This window comes from Lepidochelys kempii, chromosome 10, assembly GCF_965140265.1.
Source record: "Lepidochelys kempii isolate rLepKem1 chromosome 10, rLepKem1.hap2, whole genome shotgun sequence".
Taxonomy (NCBI): domain Eukaryota; kingdom Metazoa; phylum Chordata; order Testudines; family Cheloniidae; genus Lepidochelys; species Lepidochelys kempii.
Window position 1 is genome coordinate 5,899,715 of NC_133265.1, and position 21,636 is coordinate 5,921,350.

Sequence of the window (21,636 nt, forward strand, 5' to 3'; positions counted from 1 at the left end):
CAATATTTTTCAGCTGTTCTGTTTTAGGGGCCTGATCCACAACCCACTGAAATCAGTGGAAAGACTCTCAACCAGTCAATCCTTCGGGACATTCCTGACCTGGTAGGGAGATAGACCCAGATGAGCTAATGGATCCTTTCCCACCCAGGTCTTCAGAATGATCTGCTCATTTATCCAGGAGGAAAAGAAAGATACACTCCAAGTGACTGGCTGAAGGCTATTAAGCTGTGACAGATGCCATGGTGATGAATTGTGTGTGTGTGTGTGTGTGTGTGTGTAAAAGAACGATTTCCTGGAGACAGACACAGCATCATGAAGGAGAGAGGGGGAATCTATTAAAAAGCCTCCCTTAAAATCCCTGCGTAGTGAGTGACCCACCGGACTTGGGGCGTAGGTGCAAAGGACCAGAGGCTGCTGCTCTCTCTGCATCCGCAGGCTGAGCTTTGCCTAGTTCCCCAGAGGGCTGGGAAGAGCAGGGCTTGGAGAGGGGAGGAGAGATCCCCCTGTGGAGGGCTCTGAGAGAGGCGGGGGGGGGGGGCATTTACCCTGAACAGCCTGCAAGCCCCAGAAGGAAACCAGAGAAAGGGAGGCATTTCTGAAGCAGCAGGCGGCGAAGCTCCAGAGGACACCCACCTGCCATAGGGATCCCAGAAGCAGCCGCCAGCCAAACCAACCCCTCTCCCCGGCCCCCAGATCTTTAAAAGCGGCGGGGTGGGGGGTTAAAGACAAGGAAGCAAAGGGATCCAGAGCAAAGGCAGCGCAGGTAAGCGTCTCCCCTTCACCCATTCTTTCACACACCCACACACCCCATAGGCGGGGGACCCCTGCCACTAAAGGACCTGGAGTGACCCCCCCCCCCCCTTACCAGGGAAGGAGCCAGGCTTGGAAGATCCCAGACGGGGAGTTTCTCTCTCTGCTCTTCGGGGCGCGCTTGGACAACTTTGCAGCCAGCTGCTGGAGCGCCAGGCGGCACCTGCAACTTCCCTCCCTTTGAACGCGCCACCCGGAGCCCCGGAGACTCCAGCTGGTCGCTGGGGGAAGTGGAAATTGGGACCCCCCCCCCGCTCGCCTGCCCGCCCCCCTTTTGCTAAGTAGCCCTCTCCCTGGTGTTTCCCAGCCTCCGAGCCCCTGTGAGGGACCCAGGCTTCGCAACCATCCCCCGTTTACACAGGACCTTTCCCAAGCGGATCCTGGCACCGCTTCTCTTTTCTGGCAGCGTGTTATCCGCGTCCGTCCCCGCCGCTGCGGCAGGTAGGTCGCTGCTCCCCCTGGCCTGCCCCCTGGCTGCACGGATCGCCGTGGGGCTGGGCTGGGCGAGCGCGGCAACCAGCTGCTCGCCTTTCACGCCCGTTTTAAAGCCCCTAAAGGGGTGGGGCGCGGCGGGGGGGGGGGGGGGGGGGATCTGATCCTCCTTTAGCTGGCTTCGGGGGAGAAGAGTCGGCTCGGGGCTGTAGCCCAGGCGCGTGTGACATCTACTTGGGCTCCTTGGAACTGGGAAGCGGGGGCAGTTTATTTCCTACCTTGCTCTTGCAAAGAAGAATCCACGGACACGCAGGTAACCCTGCCCCCTTGGTTTTTTCCATGTGCCAAAGGAAGCCGGGACTGGAAGAGAGGCGTGTGGAGAGATTTATGGGGCTGGGGTTTGTGACATTCACCAGTGTCTATGGCCAGGCCAGTACGGGGGCACAAGGAAGGGGCACTGGAAAGATCTTTCTTCTTTTGCGGTCCCTTTTCATCTCCAGCTTGTCCTCAGGGATCCTGCCTTTGTCTCCAAAAATTGTTAGGCACCTATTCCATTCTGAGCTGGGCATCTAACACCCTTAGGCTCCTTTGAAATCCCAGCCGATTGATGGCCAAATTTGCACAGACTTTCCCTCTGCGTCTTGCAACCTATTCGTGAGAGAAAAGACTTTAATAACTGATCAGGGAGGGGGTGGCAAAGTGCATCTGAACTCACTTCGCCTGAGGGGGTAAAGTAAATAGGAGGCTGAGGCCAGAGTGGTATCAAGTTTGTATTAATAATGCAAATATTTTACCCATGCACAGTCTGGAGCTCCCATTTCCTTAAAACTTTCCTTCTTAGGGCAGATCGGAGATAACGGAGGAATTGTTTGCAAAGCCAGGTGAAAAGGACCTTTCCCCCCACCCCCCACGGGGATTTATGCACCTGTCTCTTTGTGGGGTCCTTGACCGGGGCTGTGTTGGTTGTTTTAATGGGACGTTTATATGAAAGGCATGGAAGTTCAAGCAGACAATGTAACTAGAGTCCCCGAGTCCCCACGAGAGCTACTGGTCAAACCTGAGAATGTACCTGCTTAAAATAGGTTTCAGAGTAAAATAATAATCCTGCTTAAAATAGTTAGACAGTTTATCTTTCCTAAGGGACAAGGTGTGGTGTGCGTGTTCATGCAAATAGCTCCGGATGGCTAAACGTTGCTTTCAAATGCAGCAGCGACTCAAGGAATCTGAGCCCATCTGCACACGTACATTGCATATGTGTTCATGCCCATGTACATATAAATGCATATATAATACAGTGACCCAGGCAATCCTAAGCAGTCACCTTGCATGCAGCAACAAATGGAGTGCTTGCCTAATAGAGGTTAGTTTTTAAAGGCAGCCCAAAGTTTTTTTAGGGATGCTTTAAAGTGATCACTTAGAGGTGGGGAGAGTTGGCTGTAGAGGTGGTTGTTGAAGCGGTGTATGTAGATCTTGTCATCGCAGACAAGCTCCACGTTGTTTGATCTTTGTAATGAGCAATGACCTGGAGAGGTTATAGCAACAGAAGCCGAACAAGTGGAGTAAAATGCTAGTCACCAGTAGATAGGCAGGGACTGCACGAACTGCATGTGTTTATTGGGAAACAACTGCATAGAATTTTGCTTAGTTAGGGTTACAATCCAGGCAGAAAATATTTACTCTTTGCATGTGAGATCTAGAGACATATTATTAATACCGTGCCCACAAGTATATGTGTGAATGCCAAACCATCACTGCTCATTCTGTGATTGTACCATTTAACACCTTTTCATGGATAGTTGCATGAAAGCACTTTCATTTACCTGAATTATAGAATCACTGAATCATAGAAACAGTAGGGCTGCTGGAATGACTCTCACATAAACAAGTGTATTTGTGTAGGAAGAAAAGTATTCACTGTTGATTAATCACTATTCACTATTCTTCTGTTTAAAACATTTTAGACAACCAGTCAGGGAGCAGAAATAATGCCATGTGACTTACGTGGCCACTCACACCCCAGGAACCATTAGTCAAAAGGGATAATTTATGAACATGCCAAAGTCTGAAACATTTTGTATGAATTATTCCACAAAGACTTGCAAATTGCAAATATACATTTATGAACATTTTATAAACTGAAAAGGGCACAGTTCATGGGATAATTTATCACAATGAATTATTTGCCCTGCTCTAATATGTATATAAAATACATAATGGCCGGTCATGAGGGTGATAACACTAAAATTGTCAGCAGAAAAATATAATTGCTAAAAATTTGATACATTACCCAAAGCCAAAATGGTAACACATCGTATATTTGCCCTCAAAGTCAGTCAGTATCTGTGGTATCAACTAATCAGGTGAAAAAAGCTCTATGTTATTTATTTATTTAGAAGAAGAAGCAGAAGAAAAGGCTTTATTTTGTGAAAAATGGAGAATGGAACAATTTTTGTTTCATTAAAATTTTTCACAATTTTTTTCATTTTTTAAAAATTTTGTCAACAGGTTTTGCACATGTTGGTTTCACTTCAGCCAAGGAGAAAAAAGATTTCTCTTGTTTTTTAAAATGTTTTTTCCAATGAGAAAAAAGGGACGTTTGAAAAAGTGAGAAAAAATTACTCTCTCTCATTTTCTTCCAACTTTTCCATCCCCTTTTCCATGGGGGGGGGCAGGAGAAGCAAAAACTGTGAATGCTGAATTTTAAAAAATTGAAAAATTTGCTAAAAATAATTGCGACTGAAAATTGAAAAATTTCCACAAAAATGGAAATTTTCATTTAGTTAAAAAAAAAAGGGTTTTATTGCAAAATCTTTGCCCAACTTGGTTTATTAAGAGAGAGACAAGGTAGGTGAGGTAACATCTTTTACTGGACCAACTTTGGCAGAATGCGCAAGCTTTCGAGCTCCTCCTCAGCTCTGGGAAGGAAGCAGAGTCTGTGAGTTAAATACAAGGTGGGATAGATTGTTAAGCAGAAGGGGTAAGAGTGGGAGGTCACTTGAAATGCAGTGGGAGTCTGGGGGTTAGATTGATATGCATAGAGAGTTTGAAGGTTGCCGGCAGTGCTAAGGGCTTGCCTACACTGAAAATGCTACAGTGTAGACTCTACCTACACCAACAGAAGGGTTCACCCATTGCCCTAGGTAATCTTCTTCCCAAGAGGCAGTAGCTAGGTCGACGGAAGAATTCTGCTCTCGACCTAGCACTGGCTACTCTGGGAGTTAGATCAGGGTATCTACGTCTCTCAGGGGGTGTTCACATTCCCGAGAGACATAGTTATACAGCTGTCAAATCAGCCGGCTAAAAACAAGCAATGTTGGGCTTGAAATGTTAAAAGCTCGGTGAGTATTTTGGGCAGGTCGTGGCCCACAGGTTTTTCCTCTTAATTGATGGGCCACTTTTTTGGGGGGGTGGGGGGTTCCTTTGGGGATGCGGGCAGCCTGGCTTACCCCCTTGTTCAGCGTGATGATGTTTACTAAGCCCTCTCCCCGGCAGGGTAGTTGTAATGAACCAGTGTCCCTGCTAAAACCCTGGTTTTTGGTGTCTAGCAGAGTTACACATTTATTATATTGTTTTACGCCCCTGCCTACCTCAACACACACTCCTCCTAAGGCCAGATCCTCAGGTACTGTGTACTGGCACAGTTCCTTTGACTTCAATAGAGCTTCACCCGTTTACGCCGGCTGAGGGTCCGCTCCTTCATTTCAAGCCCCTCCTCTTGCTTCACCTGTTAAACGAAGAGCTGGATTTCCCTCTCTGCAGTGGAGAAGCAGTGAGCTCAGCTGTCCTGCCTCCCCATTCTCTTGTATTTGAGGGAGGGGGCAGTATCCTTGCTTCACAACAGGAGCACTCTTAGGAGGCAGTAGTGCAGCCATTTTTCTCCCCATCAAAACCAGTAGCTCCCCTGGCACATTGTGGGAAACTTTGAGAAACAGTCAAAATTGAGGTACAATTCTACTGATGTGTCCTGGCTATTTGCCCAGCTGGTTTTTCTATGACTAAATTCCATCACTTGCTTTAAAATAGGATCTATCTGGCAGGTTCGCATTTCATCTGCTCCTGCTGCTTATTCTTCACTGAAAAGCCATAATCTAACTTTCTGTTATCTTAATTCTCTTCACACCGAGTAAATTTGATGCTGTACAGAGAAGATTTTGATTCCAGTTGGCAAGTAAGCCGCAGGAGCCGATGAAACCTTTACCCACAAAGATTCTGGTTTTTATGCAACTTCTTCCTGATCTCTGTTGGTGACAAGTTTATGTCCTGAAGTATTAGGCTTGATAAGCCTTAGCTTTGCTATTGTAACTGAGGTACTGTATATAGCACAATTTGGAGCAAGTACACTGAATTGCAAGCCTAATTTATGAATGCAGTTACCAACGCTGCAAATTCAAACTGCACCGTTGAATTTGCAAATGGCCATTTGTGTGTCTGAATGGCCATTTGCATGCACAATTATCTGATTTCATGCATGCAATAAAGGTAATTGTACATTCAAATCATGCACACAATTGGACATGTAAAGTTTGGAGAATCGAGCCCTAGCTTATTAACATTTAAAAAAAAATATTAAAATCCTATTTACTGCTCTTCTCTTTAAGCTGTTTATTTACCTTCTATATTTCTCTCAGCTTGGAGTATGAAAAGCAATAAAAACAGTTTTGCCTTTGCTTATAGTCATTTTCATCCTCAGGTCCTCAGGGCAGCAATGGATGGGTCTCAGATATGTATAACAACCCCACATATAGCATCTCAGAGGTTGAAACTGAGATCTTCAGCACTGAAACCGCATGAGTCTAATGGTGGAGCTCCAGGTGTAACTCCATTAGCTGGCAGCAGTAGTAGGTTCTTAGTAATGGAAGCACTTCTCTAAATCTGAAATGTGGGCTGTACCAGCCTCTGATCTGAGAGAACCCCTTGAAGGCAAGCTTTCTTGAATCCTTAAAAAGCATAGCTTGAAGGTGGGTGGTGAAACGGAAGTGACAGTACAGCAGAGAAGTAACTGCTGCTGGCGAGGGTGAAGTGATACCGATCGCCTGTCTAAAGCGCTTTGAGACCTATGGGGGGTCAAGTGCTGTATAAGAGCTAAGTATTATTATTATTGATTCATTGAAGATGCTGAAATAGCAGATGGAAAGAGTGGAGCTTTCGGAGTCTACAACAGCAAAACTCTTCTTTCTGTATAAAGATATGCACTGAAGAGCTATGCTTCCCTCCATGTCCTATTTTCTCCCCCAAAGAAGAAAACATCCTTCCCCAGTTCTCTACCCCATGCTCCCCTGGGATATGCCTGTCCCATAAAACCCGATAACCTCATGTTCCCTGCCCATTTCCTCTTGTCTGCCAACCCAGCACATCTCTGTGTGGTGCCATTCTGGACTGCATGTCTATATTCCCCATCCCCAACTTGCATTCCTGATGTGGCCTGCTTCTTCCTTCCCCAGATAGTTCTCAGAGTGAGCAATTTGGAGGCTGGTCACATCAGAACAAGCCAGGGGAGGAGAACTGCTCCTGGCAAAGTGCAGACATATCAACTCAAGCCTTTCTCAACCCTGGTCTTGCCTTGATATCACAAAGCAGAGAGAAACTCAGAGCTTGAATGTCTTCAGATATCATCTTACCTGCTTGAGGTCTTGTGAATTTCCTTGTCCTCTGTCATTCCCATGGGTTTCACTACCAATTAGTGCATCTGGCTTTCACCCCTCAGGGGGCATTGGTACAAAAGGCAGAGGTTCAATTTTTTTCAAGACTGCCAGAGCCAGCACACAAACAGGAGGGTTCTTAAGAGTTAAAACTTTGCCCACACATTCCCCCACTGGGCGTGCTGAGCCCCGAGGTAGCTGTCTTTGTATTTCTCCCCAAGTAAGGCATCCAGAACTCAAATGTAGGGATAATGGTAGTTCCTTGTGAATTTAGCCAGTACTCAGGGTATCACAAATTGATGGAAATTTGTGAAAGTTTTTGCGATAAAAATTGCAACATGATGAGTTTAGAAGTAGCATTTTATCATGTAAGCAACAGCTATGTGGTTTCCATGGAACCGAAAATACAAAATGCACCAGATAGAATCTAATAAGAGTGCCAGGGCTAAAACTCCTGCTTTTACAAAATAGAATAAAATAAAAATCTGTTGAGGAATCTCTAAAGAAAAAAGTCATTAGGACCTTGTTTTTGCATCTCCACTGAGAGTCGTTTCTTCCAGCAGCACAAGTTCCTTTCCCAACAATGCTGGGACACGGTCAGAATGGGCACACCGCAGGGAAGAGTACCATTCACAGAAGCACCAGCCCCACTTTCTGTAGAACGTGGGTGGTAATGTATTTGGAAAAAGAAAAGGAGGACTTGTGGCACCTTAGAGACTAACCAATTTATTTGAGCATAAGCTTTCGTGAGCTACAGCGCTGTAGCTCACGAAAGCTCATGCTCAAATAAATTGGTTAGTCTCTAAGGTGCCACAAGTCCTCCTTTTCTTTTTGCGAATACAGACTAACATGGCTGTTACTCTGAAATATATTTGGAGGCTCCTCAGCTAAATATTAACCTAGCCCACTCCTCTTTAGCCTGTGAGCTATACAATCTCAGAAGTTACTTGCCTACTGTATCTATCAAGGGTCTTCTATCAGGGCCATCACTGCACTGTCAAAAACACAAGGTAGTGTGGCCGTTCATCAGGTACAGAACCTGCAAATTCCCCTCCAATTTCTTTTCTCCCATATTTGCTATAGTTTCATAGAGTTTAATGGCAGATGGGACCATTAGATCATTTAATCTGACCTTCTGTAAATCACAGGCCCTTAAATTTCACCCATTTACTCCTTTATGGAGCCCAGTAACTTGTATTTGGCTAAAGCATATCTTCCAGAAAGAGCAACCACTCTTGACTAGAAGACATCCAGGGATGAATACTCTAGCTACAGCATGTACTTGTGATCTTCAACCGCAGTCCCCTTCAGTCTTCTGTCCTAATCTTCGTGCATTTTTTGTCTTCGCTGGCACATCTTCCCCAATTGCCAATGATAAAGCAGACTGTTTTCTTCAGACATGGACTCCGCACCTGCACATTTCAGAACCAGAACAAACTATTTCCTACTATTACTGAGAGCTGGAGGCGCTTACACTATGGCCCACTGTGAATGTAGTGGATGAAAGAGAGAGAAGTAATCTCCTGAGCTGACCACAAGGTTCTGAATGTAAACTCTTCTGCAGTTCTACACTGTCTGTTTTGCACCTCATTACGCATGTAGTGGTGGCTCCATAAACTAGCTAGACAGAGTGCTCATGCAAGAGATACAGTAATAAATAACATCAGTGTGAGTCAGCCACAGTGGAGGCAGAAGCTTGGAAAAGTTCCCCCTACTCAGCTTGGCTAATAAACCTTAACTCCTACTCAAATGTGTGTGGCCTAGTAGATAGTGCACTGAGCTGAGAAACAGGAGACCTGCGTTTTGCTCCTAGCTCAACTACTGGGTGACCTTGGGCAAGTTGCTTCACCTCTGGGCCATGCCTTCCCCGCCTGCAAAGGTTTGATAATGATGCTGACTTCCTTTGTAAAGTGGCTTGAGATCTACTGAAATAAAATGTTCTGTAAGAGCTGGGAATTATTATTACTGACTGTCAGGGCACCCATTGAAGTCAGGGCTCACGAAAGGCGTTTTCTTGACACAGAGCTCAAATCATAAGTTGGGGTCATGCAGAAAGAGCGTACGGGAAAAGTTAATGGACTTAGGATTTAGAGCTGGAAATGAGCTGATCTGTTCCTTTCTAATGCAGTTTTCTTTGCATTTATGAGTGCTACATCTAGTGCTTTGTCTATTCTTAAATGTCCCAGAACATAGGACTTCCCGTCATAGATATCAGTGAATTTTTACTCAGGCTTTGTTTGCTGTAATGGATGGTTTTATTTTTCCCCACCTACACAGGTGCTGATGTTTCCCGTGGGTTTTCAAGTGGTTCAGGCAGACTGTAAGTGGCATCTGAATCTATCAGATCAGATTGTTTGTATGTGAGCAGGCAGATCCGGGAAATATTTCAGTGGAATGAGCTTCAGCTGCAAATACGGTCTGGATTTTAAAAACACCCTTCTCCCCTTAGGCATTTAGATTTGGAATTTCGGTTCAAGCCTGTTGCTACTCACAATGGATTAATGCATAGCCATTACGGACCAGAATATAGCAAATGATGGGTAGATTTTAAACCAATCAGCAGCTATAGCTGAGCCCAGATTTTCAAAAGGCCTCAGCCCAGCAGGTTCTATTGTGACACTTTGGTTGCTAAAAACCCTTTGAAAATCTGGCCCTAAATTAATGGCTAATCTCTTTCAGTAGGAGCTCAGGTGGTTTTTCCACACTGGAAAGCAGAGAATTTCACCTTCTTTTTGGGTCCCGGAAAGAGGTGAGGCATAAGGCAGATGGGTTATAGAATCATTCAAATGACACATTGTCTTCGAAGTGGCATGAGACAGTGCGCAGAAATTAACATTCATGACTGGCAATGCTTTCTTGGGAAAAGATTGCTCTTGCTACCCACATGCCAGCACAATGTTATAAACAATGATGGGCAAAAAACAATACATAAAACTCACTTTTTGGTTTCAAAGCTTTAGAGTAGTGATGGGCTTGACCTAGAACTCTGGATCCAAATGCCCCTGAACTCTGGAGTGTTCAAAATCTGCATCTGTATTTGAAAGTTCCATCTCTGCTTTTCAGGCGTATTCCTTTCCAAACAGCTCCTGAGGATGAAACCGAGACTTATGTGCCCCTATTGTGATGAGCTATTGGTCTGTTCCAGCTTGGTGATTAATCATAGAAAAGAATAATAGATTCTTATATTATTATTTATTGGGGATGTTGTATACCAATGCAACACCTGCTTGATACAAAAACGATTGTTGATTATACTTGTAATTACATTTATGGTACACTGAGCAATGCCTACAACAGATGCTTAACGTAAAATCCAGTTCTGGATGTTGCCCATCAAATGCATGGCTTTTCAAAATTCTTTTTTTCTTCTCTTTCTTCTTTCCTTTTCTTATTTCAGGAACAAGATGGTTGTGAATCTTAATCTATCTCAGCCTTAACAAAAATTGGGAAAGAAAAAATGGATCCTTTATATTTTTCCAGTGCTTTTGGCATGGAGGTCAGTGCCCAAGATGTAAATTCTTCCTCACTGATGAACATGACGGGGAATAGGACTATGCCAGGACTGCCTGTGTCCAAAGACGTTCACACAGTTCTTATCTCTATCATATATCTCCTTGTATGTGCAATCGGACTCAGTGGGAACACCTTGGTCATTTATGTGGTTTTGCGTTATGCCAAGATGAAAACAGTCACCAACATTTACATCTTGAATTTAGCAGTAGCCGATGTACTCTTCATGCTTGGCTTGCCGTTCCTGGCTACTCAGAACGCCATCTCTTACTGGCCCTTTGGCGCCTTTTGGTGTCGGCTCGTTATGACCGTAGACGGCATTAATCAATTCACCAGTATCTTTTGCTTGACTGTCATGAGTATGGATCGCTACCTTGCAGTAGTTCATCCCATCAAGTCCACCAAATGGCGGCGTCCAAGGGTGGCCAAACTGATCAGTACAACAGTCTGGACTTTCTCATTCTTGGTGGTTCTTCCAGTCATTATATTTTCAGATGTTCAGGAACACCTTCACACCTGCAACATGAACTGGCCAGAGCCAGTAAACATATGGTCAGCAGCCTTCATCATTTACACGTCGGTTTTAGGATTTTTTGGACCCCTGATGGTGATCTGCCTCTGCTACTTGCTGATCGTGATTAAGGTCAAGTCTTCTGGGGTCCGAGTTGGGTCTACAAGGCGCAGACGGTCAGAGAGGAAAGTGACCAGGATGGTGGTCATCATTGTGGTTGTCTTTGTGTTTTGCTGGCTCCCATTTTATATACTGAACATTGTTAATTTGATATCCACCTTGCCAGAAGAACCTGGGTTACTTGGTGTTTACTTCTTTGTGGTGGTTCTGTCCTATGCAAACAGCTGTGCCAATCCCATACTTTATGGATTTCTCTCTGACAACTTCAAGCAGAGTTTTCAGAAAGTTTTATGTCTCCGGAAGGGGAATGGTGTTGAAGACGGAGATCCAACCAAGCACAGACAGGAGAACAGCAGCCGCTTGCAAGAAGCAATGCTAACCCAGAGAAACATGGAATTCAATGGACATATGCAAACAAGTAAGGTGTAAGGTCCTGGCTTGAAAAACTGTAAATAAACTGCAGAGCTGAAAAACTGGGGGGATCAAAATCAGAAATGAAACTGAAATCCTGAGACCCACAAGCTCAAACAAATGTACATAGATTCCCCCTCCCCCATGAAAGAATTATGGACTATACTGGATTCTGTGGAATGCCCAAGGCACTGTAGCTAAAGCAATCAGACGTGTTATCACTTTCTCTTTCTATATGCTGGGGACAAATTTACCAGTACATTCTGGCTGCTCTGTGCCATTCTGATGATGCAAAGCAGCTGTGACCTTGTTTTAACCATCCTATTTGCTTTTTGGTCAGCAAAAAGCAGAGAGTGTATTGGTTCATTTGCCCCAAAGTATTCTCAAAAGTTTGTTAAGTGAATGTTTTATATTAAAAAAGGAAAAAGCACTATTTCTTAAGTGGAAGTTTTCAAAGGAACAGCTCACAGCACTAATTTACTGATCTTGGAAGCATGCGTATGCCATAGTTTTGAGGTGCTGCTTAACCATTTGCATTGTTTTACTGTAATTAATCCACATAAGAGACTCCAAACGCAGTGCCCAGAAGTGTCTCAAATCCCTTGAAAAAAACCCCAGAAATAAAAATACCTTGAAAAAGAATTATTAAATGAATGTGAAATGGAAAATTCATTCATAGTGCCGTATAACATTCTAAACCAAACTGCTTATGAAATGTAATGCCGTCACTTTATTACTATGTAAATGACAGTGATTGTGAAGTCCTGAAAAGCTGTTTTGTGTCTATTTATTGGCTCTGAATGTAAGTGTGGATCTGAATTTAAATCGTATTTTCAGAAATTAAAACAAGTTGAATTCCCTCTTGGCTAGCAGGCTGGTATCTTTTCCTACCATTCTAAGTCACCTCATGCTGAAACTGATACAGCTTTGTCCTTGATGCTTAACTTATCAGAGAGCCAACTATTGTTATTATTTATTATTTGTATGACAGTAGGGCCTACGTGCTACAGCCAAGATCAGGGGCCCACTAACACCTAATGAGAGACATTATGCCTTGATGAGCTTACAATCGAAGTAGACAAGACAGACAGGAAAAGAGAGGTCAGTGATAGATCCAGGAAGGGCACCTCAGTGTCCTGAGTCCCAGCCCAGTGCCCTATCCAGTGGGCCAATTTGCTCCTCAGCCAAAAACAAGAAAGGAATACTGATATGCAGTGAGGAGTTGCCAAAATCTTAACAACTGGTTCCCTATAAAAAGTTCTGATTTAAGGGATGTGCCCCAGTATGTATTTTTTGTACCAACAGGGTTACCATACGTCCGTATTTTCCCAGGAGGAATTTTTAAATTTTAAATTTTAAAAATTCCTCCCGGACAGCGATTTAAGAACCAAAAAACCTGACCTGTCTGGGAAAATATGGATGTACGTTAACCCTGACGAAAGTTCTTTTTTAAAAAGATGGGCCTGAACTAGAAACGAGCTCCGTTTCACATGTGTGAGTCCCCGCCGCTCCCTGGGGGTGTGCTAGGGGGACCAGATGTCCTGATTTTATAGGGACAGTCCCAATTTTGGGGTCTTTTTCTTATATAGGTTCCTATTACCCCCCACCCCCATCCTGATTTTTTACACTTGCTCTCTGGTCACCCTAGGGCGTGCACATGTGTGGGTCCTAGCTGCTCCCTGCCCCCCTCATTGAAGCAGGTGTGCAGGGTTACTGCCCTGGGAACTGCAGGGCACCAGTGGACGTGGGGCCAGCTGCAGAGAGGGGCGTGGGGCAGGGCTAGCTGGAGGCAGGGGGTGCGGAGCTCGCTGGAGACCAGAGGGTGTGGGGTTGGCTGGAGACCAGAGGGTGTGGGCCTGGCTGGAGGCAGGGCAGGGGCTGAATGGAGGTCAGAGCTGGCTGCAGGCAGGGCAGGGGGGTGCAGGGCTGGCTGAGGGCAGGGGGTGCAGCAGGGTCTGGTACGGGTAGGGCAGGGGGTGCGGCAGGGGTTGGTGCGGGCAGGGGTTGCGGGGGTGGCTGGAGACAGGGGCTGGCTGAGGGCAGGGCAGGGGGTGCAGCAGGGGCTGGCTGTGGGCGGGGCAGTGGGTGCGGGGGTGGCTGGAGACAGGGGCTGGCTTGCGGGCAGGGCAGGGGGTGCAGCAGGGGCTGGCTGCGGGCGGGGCAGGAGGTGCGGGGGTGGCTGGAGCCAGGGGCTGGCTGCAGGCAGGGGATGCGGCAGGGGCTGGTGGCTGGAGACAGGGACTGGCTGTGGGCAGGGCAGGGCAGGGGGTGTGTGCGGCAGGGGCTGGCTGCGGGCAGGGCAGGGAGTGCAGAGGTGGTTGGAGAGAGGGGCTGGCTGTGGGCAGGGCAGGGGGTGCGGCAGGGGCTGGCTGGAGTCAGGGGCTGGCTGCGGGCAGGGCAGGGGGTGCGGCAGGGGCTGGCTGTGGGCAGGGGATGCAGGGGTGGCTGGAGACAGGGGCTGGCTGCAGGCAGCGGGTGCGTGCAGCAGGGGCTGGCTGGAAACAGGGGCTGGCTCCAGACAGGGAGTGCAGAGGTGGCTGGAGGCAGGGGCTGGCTGCGGGCAGGGCAGGGGGTGCGGCAGGAACTGGCTGCAGGCAGGGGCTGGCTGCGGGCAGGGCAGGGGTATGGGGCTGGCTGGAGACAGGGGGTGCAGGGGTGGCTGCAGGCAGGGGGTGCGTCCGGCAGGGGCTGGCTGGAAACGGGCTGGCTGCAGACAGGGAGTGCGGGGGTGGCTGGAGACAGGGGCTGGCTGCGGGCAGGGCAGGGGGTGCGGCAGGGGCTGGCTACGGGCAGGGGGTGCGGGGGTGGCTGGAGACAGGGGCTGGTGCAGGCAGGGGGTGCGGGGGTGGCTGCGTGCAGGCAGGGGGGGTGGGCACTCACGGGGAGAGCGGCTCGGAGCAGCCCGAGCAGCAGGACGCAGCCCCAGCCCATCAGAGCAGCCAGGGACCCACCAGGCAGCAGCGGGAGCCCCAGGGCCAGGGGAGCAGCAGCAGCACCAGGGCTCGTGCCCAGGGCCAGGCGGCAGCCCACGTGGCTCCCGCAGCACAGCGCCCCTGGTGGCCGGAGAAGGAATTACATCACTTCCCGGCAGGAGCCCATCAAAGCCTCAGCACCCCCTGCAGGGAAGCGGGTTAACCACCGGTTCTAAAACTGCTTCCAAATTTAGCAACCGGCTGGCGCGAACCAGCTCCAGCTCACCACTGCTGATAGGCTATTTTCCTCTTTCCAAACTAGCACCTTGGTTTTTTAATTCTGAAACGAGCTATTTATTTTGCCTAGATATTGTTTCTTGTCACTACTGCTGTTCAAATAACTGTCGTCCTTCCATAAGTATGTTTATTTGTATGAAATAAAGGACATAGAAGCATGGAAGTAAGAGATAGAAAAGACCTATTCCAACAGGGCATTTACGCCAGCCCTTCAACCTTTACTGGATTGCTCCCTGCAGTACACGGGCCTTTTATGGCTTATCTCTGGGGAGCTTTGCTGAGCCCTAATACACCAAATAAATGTCAGCATGATATTTGTACAAGCAACGAGACAGTCTATTCAAATAGCTGTAAACAGAGCATGATGATAACTTGGTCCCATTTATATTGCAAGGAATAAAATATTAGAAGAGTTACTGTAGAGTAAGAGGGCATATTCGGAGGTTCTTGTTAAGTTTTACACATACCTGCACATTTATTTTATGCATATGATTTTGAAAAATAGGTTGGCAGCTTGAGAAACGTTTTTCCTTACTAAAGTGTAAACACCAGGTTGTTATTGTAGGGTTTTTCCAAGGTTTTAAACCATTGGGAGAAAAACTAAGTCCATACGCAAAACTATGAATTTTTATACCAAGCTAAGAGAGCTCTTGAGAAAAATGGAGACAATGGACTGGATTCCCTGCTGGCATAAAGAGGCATCGCTCCATTGACATGAAATGAGCAATCTTGAGTTATGTCAGCTGAACATGCATCCCAGGATTATTGTCACAGTCTTTCACTTTGGGATCCTAACCTCTTAATGGGGCGAAGATGATGCCACTTCTTTGTGGAACGAATTGGTAGGTGTTCCAAGTGAACCCGTGTCACTCAATGATTGCCTATTCTGTTCATTCCTTCGGAAGCATCTGGCATTGGCCACTGTCGGAAGACAGGATATTGAGCTAGATGGACAAATGGTTTGATCCAGTGTGGCCGTTCTTATGTGCTTATATATTTAGGGCATATATAAGACCATGACCACATCTAGCATTAAAGATCTGATCCAAATCAATGGCAAAACTCCGATTGACTTCACTGCAGACACTGCCGAAGTCAATTGATTTTTGGAGACTTTGGGTCAGGCCCTTATTGAAAAGCTTCTTATTTCAGCAGAGAGAAGCCACAGATTGAATGGGCTTGGAGCAGCATTATCCACTGATCCCTGGATGTACTGGGTGAAATCCAGGCTGCAGTGAAGTCAATCAGAGTTTTGCCATTGATTTCAATGGGGCCAGAATTTCGCCTATGTACAAGTTGTTATCTGAACCCTGCTGCTTATCCAAATTCATCTCACATGCTGTGTTCCATTCAGATATCCGAGGATCCTGGGAAGGGAGAGTAGGGGGCTGCGGCTACTGGGAGGGAGTGGGTGTAGGGGCTCCTGGGCCCAAGTGCTGGTGCCTGAGTGGGTGAGGGGAGGGTCAGGTGCGGCCACAACCAGTGGCTATTTTCTTCTGTGCCTCAGAAGAGTGTGTTTGCCTAGGGCTCAGTGATGGGCTAATCCGGCCTTGCATGTGGGGCACTGGGGGGTTGTGCCTAACCCTACATGCCTGTGTGTGTGCTGGGGCAGGCATGTTAAGGAGCCTTCCCCCCTTCTTTGACCTCATAGAGAAGCCAGGCAGAGTCTTGTTCTCGCAATGCACGATGACTGGGGGACCCTCGAGGCAGCGCTCTGGGAGCGGGAGGAGTGGACTGAGAATAAGGCCAGGGCCTTGCGTCCTGCATGGAACAGAATATGTTTCCCCCAGTAACAGGATACCCCCGGGGCTCAGACAACGCCTCTGGGAGATACCCCCGGGGGCTCAGACAACGCCTCTGGGAGCTGCTATCATTGTGTAAACCTCCCTCACGCCTCTCTTAGGCAGTCGCTTGAAACCATAATGCAGACCTGTGTCAACTTGTTGATTTATTCATGCAATGTATGTATATTTCCTGAGTTTTCGGGACATCGCAGGCAACCCTCTCTTAGCTACATGGACCAATGAGCGCACACATTTTATTCCCATTCCACCATTTCCATCTGCTGCCACCAGGTGATTACCTGGATATTCCTCACTGGTGTCATGCTGAGAAAACCTGTTTAAGGCTACAGATATGTTTATAAGTGACAGTAATAATGAATTACCCCACACAGGGATGGCATGAGGCTTAGTGTTTGTAAAATGCTCTGCAAACATACAAAGCTATGCAGTGCTATTCAATGTGCACGACTAAGTGGTACGGAACATCAGCATCTACAGAGTAACAGCTGGGGCCACCTTGACATGGAGGAAAGAAACAGAGTTGGGTGCACAAGACTGGTAAAGCTGAGTAGCTCTGGTGATCAGTGACTTGCCTCTGTGAAGCCAAATACTAAAGTGGTCATAATAAGTTGGCAGGGTGTTGGTGGGTTCTATTCCCAGCTCTGCCAGGGCCTGCTGAGTGACCTTGGGTAAACCATTTCGCCTCTCTGTGCCTCAGTTTCCCCATTTTACAAATGACAATCATCTCCTTGGTAAAGTGCTTTGAGATCTATGGATGAAAAGTGCTATACAAGCGGCAGGTATAATTTACTGAGTGCCACCAATGTGCATGGTGCTGTACAGAACACAGAGAAGCCAAAGTCCCTGCCTTCAAGACCTTACAGTTTAGGAGGCCAAGACAACATCCAGTATCCCAGGTAACCAGGGAATGAAAGGTGTTGCCAATACAGTGTTGCCAACTCTTGTGATTTTTCTCATGAGTCTTGCAAAGTTTTTTTTAAAAACTCCAACTGCTGGAACCAGGAGATGGCTTGAGAATCTCAGCTTTCCTTTAAAAGAAAAAGGTAAGTTTCTAGCCCTCATGGTTGTGAAGAAAAGCTTGACGATGGAGGGGCGTCTGGGCCAAATCTGAATGAGGGGCAACGCCACCTTGCACATGTGGTCACAGCACTGCTCAGGTTTGGCCCAGCTGCTAGGCTTGCCACTTGGCCCTTTGTTAACCCGCCTGGACCTTTTTTCTGAGGGCTTGCTGGTCTAGCAAATGCAGCTGTAAGCTGCCCACTGGCTGCCATCGGAGTGTGGGTCACTTGGTCACTGGGAGCGTTCCTGGGGCCATTCTCTTAAAGGTCAAGAAACCAGAAGGCAAATAAAATGAACCTCAACTTTCATTATCTTAAAAAATATCCTAATTTTTAAGCCACTCACGTAATTTTTGAAGCCTGGGTCATCATTTTTAAACACTTGGGGATGACAATTCTGGTTACATATGTGATTGTGCTTAAGAAAATATTTATGATTGGACAGGGCCATTATAAGTGTTGGAGTAATTACAAATTCGAAGCTAGTTTGCTACACAGGCCTATTTAGATTAGAGATGAGACCATTCTACAATTTTCAGATCCAGAACTGGATCCAGATTTCAAAACTATCCCAAATTTGGCCCCGGGCTGGTTGGTTTGGCTCATTATAGAGAGAAAGGGGCCAGTCTCACAATTCAGAATCAGATCTAGATTTAAAACCTAGCTCCACAAAGTTCAGGGCTCTTCGGATCTGACCTCAATGTAATTGAGACACATTTTCAGGTAGAAGCCTAGCATTTCCAGGAGCACTTTGGAAGTGTTGCTTTAAAAGAAGGAAAGAAAAAAAAAAAAAGAAACCACTAGAACTTTTTGCAGTTCACATCAAGCACCAAGGTGCAGATCCTCAAAGGTATCGAAGCACCTAACCCATTGGCCCTAGTGACTAGGGACATATGAAGAAACATGGATACAATGAATGGAAGAATGAGTGAGTTGTGTGTCTGAAAGTCAGTGAAAGAGACACACATCATGTGCAAAACAGCGTTTCACCAGGGAAAGCAGCCAAGAACATTCATAAGGACCAGCAGCTGGGGAAGAATGGAACTATCACTCCATTGGGCGACAACAGCTGGGAAGTGCTGACTTCAAATGTCAACCACTCTGTAGCAGTAAGGACATTTTCTTTCTTTTCGTGAGAAGCCAATGTCCAATGTTTCGACCACTTTGAGCTGCATAGGGAGCTAAAGAGGTGCTGTAAATGAAGATCCAGAATTTTATTGCTTTGCACACACAGATATAGTGCTGTACCCGGAGCTATCACTGTGGTTACAATAGTGCCATGTGCTTAGGCATTATCTGCTTTTCTTTCCGTCATCATTTTATAACACACTGGAAAGAAAAGCAAGTGATGCTTGATGCCAACATGCTTTACGAACATTAATACTTTCCCTGTTCTAACACAGCCACCGGCTTTTACTCAAGAGGAAAAGAAAAACTTGGGTTTTAGAACAAGGAATATGCTTGCTGCATATCAAGAATTATTACCACATTCCATTCCCCCCTCTGAGACATAAAATTGGGCCAATGTGTATTGATAGATCATCATCTCAGGATAAATCTCCAGTATGTGCTTTTCTCTTCAGACATATTTTAAAGTAAATCCTTTAGTCTCTCTGTTAAACACATTGTAGAAGAGTAGATTTTGTCAGGTAGTGTGCCCATTAAATGAAACAAGCCACCATTTTTTTCTTATACCTTCTGGATTCTAAATGCCCTTCTTTAAATAACCAAAATGTCACCATTGTTATTATTTGTGTTATGACAGCACTGAGATCAAGGCCCTATTGTGTTAGGTGCTGTACAAACCCATTATTAGAGACAGTCCTTTCCCCACAAAATTTACAGTGTAAGTAGACAACCCAGTCAAAAGGTGGAGAAAGGAAGTATTATCCTCATTTGATAGAGATGGGAAACTGAGGCATACAGAGATAAGTGATTTGTCCAAAGGAGGGAATTCATTTCAGAAAAAATTCTGTGGGCAGGGGGAAGCAACGCTGTGTCAGCAAATAGAATCATGAATGAAAAAATTCGGCAATTATCGCTTTCCTAATTACCACCTCCAAAATCTGCGGGTGGGGTTGTGCGGGGGGGAGACAACAAAATAGAAGACAACATGGAGCAAACAGGCCCATGAAAAGTCAAGACAGGGCAAACCACTGATTTTAGGGAGCAACCCCCCCCCGCCCTTGTCCCATAGCAAATGACACTGTGGTCCAAAGTCACCCTGGGAGTCTGAGACAGAGCTGGGACCGGGAGTTCTGCTGCTTTGCCAAAAGCTCCATAATCAGTTCAGCATTACTGAAAATGGGGGAAAAGCACCAGAGCTTGGTGCCTGGGCTGTGGCACCAGCTTGATAGGCCTGGCGTTTTGCCCAAATGGGAAACCTTTCCCAAAATCGACCCAGGGTTCGCGAATTAGAAGAGAAGAATGTGAAATGTCCAAGGTTTGATCTCCATTTGGCAGAGACAAAGAGATCAGGACTATTGGGTGATTACTGATTTTAGTCTCTTGATTATCCAAGGACCAAGGCAAGAATTGCTTTTGCAGCATTTTTACTGTTTACATAGCACAACTACCGTTTAGTTAGGAACACATAGGCCCCTTCCTGAGGTGCATTGGAGCTGCTTTGCACCAGCAGATCCAGCCCCCGGAAGATATCCCCATTATAGGGCAGTGTTTGGGTGGCATAGAGCCACTGCAGAGTTCCTAAGCCATCCCCACACCCCCAGCTGCCAGTGCAGAGTGCTAGAGGGCAGCTATACACTCAGCTAATAACAGTGGCTTCAATGAGCCCTCCGGGCAACTGGTGTAGAATAGAGTAGCTTTAAGGCTTCTCTGAGGAATGATCTAGCTCCCAATCAAGTCAATGGACATCATTCCATTTCCTTCATTAGGAGCTGGATCAGGCCTTAATTTAGCCTGAGAGATTGGCCCAGTGCATGAACTGTCCGAGGATCAGGAAACAAAAGTGGATTAAAGCTTTTATGTTCCTCCTCCTGAGCTGTAGCCTGCTTTCTATTAAATTTCCCTTGAGAAGCAGTACAATATTTTAGAAATGTTTGTACCATTTACCTGCCAGACTAAGAAAGGCTCTTGATTAGGGAAATATAGTATCAATTTCCTTTCTAATTTTTTCTTTAAACTAATTTTATTTATTAAGCAGATTAATAGCTTTGCTGTGCTGGCTAAATAAATGTTTTGGAAGGAATGGTAGCTTTGCTAACATTTAATTCAATGTAATAGATACTTTAATGTGTCCTAACTGAGAAAGAGATGGCTTCCCATGTTCATAGGCTTTCCACAGACGAAGGGTGGACTTCTGATTAAGGTACCAGCTAGAACACAAAAGATCTGGATTCAATTCCTATTCTGGCCTGCCCTCCCTATTTGCCCATAGGCAAGTTACAGCCTCTCAGTTCTCCATCTGTAAAATGACAACAATACACTTCCTTTCTTCCATCCTGTGACAGAGTGCTAGGGGCCGACAGGTGACCCAGCACTCTGGTCACTAAAGAACGAGCTATCCCCCCCAGAAGAGGACTTAATTGGGAGATAGGTGCTCAATGACCTAATTAGTCAGGAGGTGGACAAGTTAATGAGAGCAATCAACTCATCAGCTGGGAACAACCACAGGAAAGAAGTGCAAGGAAAAAGGCTGGCAGAGGCCATGGAGACAGGATCTTCAGACGAGACAATCTTTCCCCCTCCCTTCCTGGAGAGTGGGCTAAGGGGGAAGTTTATTTCCAACTTCAAGGGACTGCATGAGGTTGTACTGGTGGATGGGACCCAAATACATGATACAGTGATGCTTGCAAATGCATAAGCGCCCAGACTGTTTGCAGTTGTCCAGAGGGTGGAGAAGACTGCCCTGTCATGCACCCTTGGCCTGATTACATTATGAGATCTTTGGGGCAGAGACTGCTTCTTACTATGGCTGTGCTCAACGCCTGGCATGATAGGGCTCCAATCTCATAACTCGCATTGAGTAGTTCCCCATTGAAATCAAGGCAACTACTCACAGTGTGAGGATATCAGAATCTACCCCACAGATTCTTCCTCTGCGGAAGATCTTTTAGAATTAACCTCTCACCCACATCTTCCTATCTTCCCATTCTATTGCCCTCACTCCCC

General features: G+C 46.4%; 1 protein-coding gene across 1 annotated transcript; it reads left to right on the top strand.

The window, feature by feature from the left end:
* Window positions 1–617: 617 nt before the first annotated feature.
* On the top strand, window positions 618–12,255 carry SSTR5 (somatostatin receptor 5). The gene is made up of 2 exons (XM_073361373.1): window positions 618–763; window positions 10,279–12,255. Exon 2 carries the CDS (start codon window positions 10,339–10,341, stop codon window positions 11,449–11,451), a length of 1,113 nt encoding a protein of 370 aa, XP_073217474.1. The 5' UTR covers window positions 618–763; window positions 10,279–10,338; the 3' UTR covers window positions 11,452–12,255.
* Window positions 12,256–21,636: the final 9,381 nt, after the last annotated feature.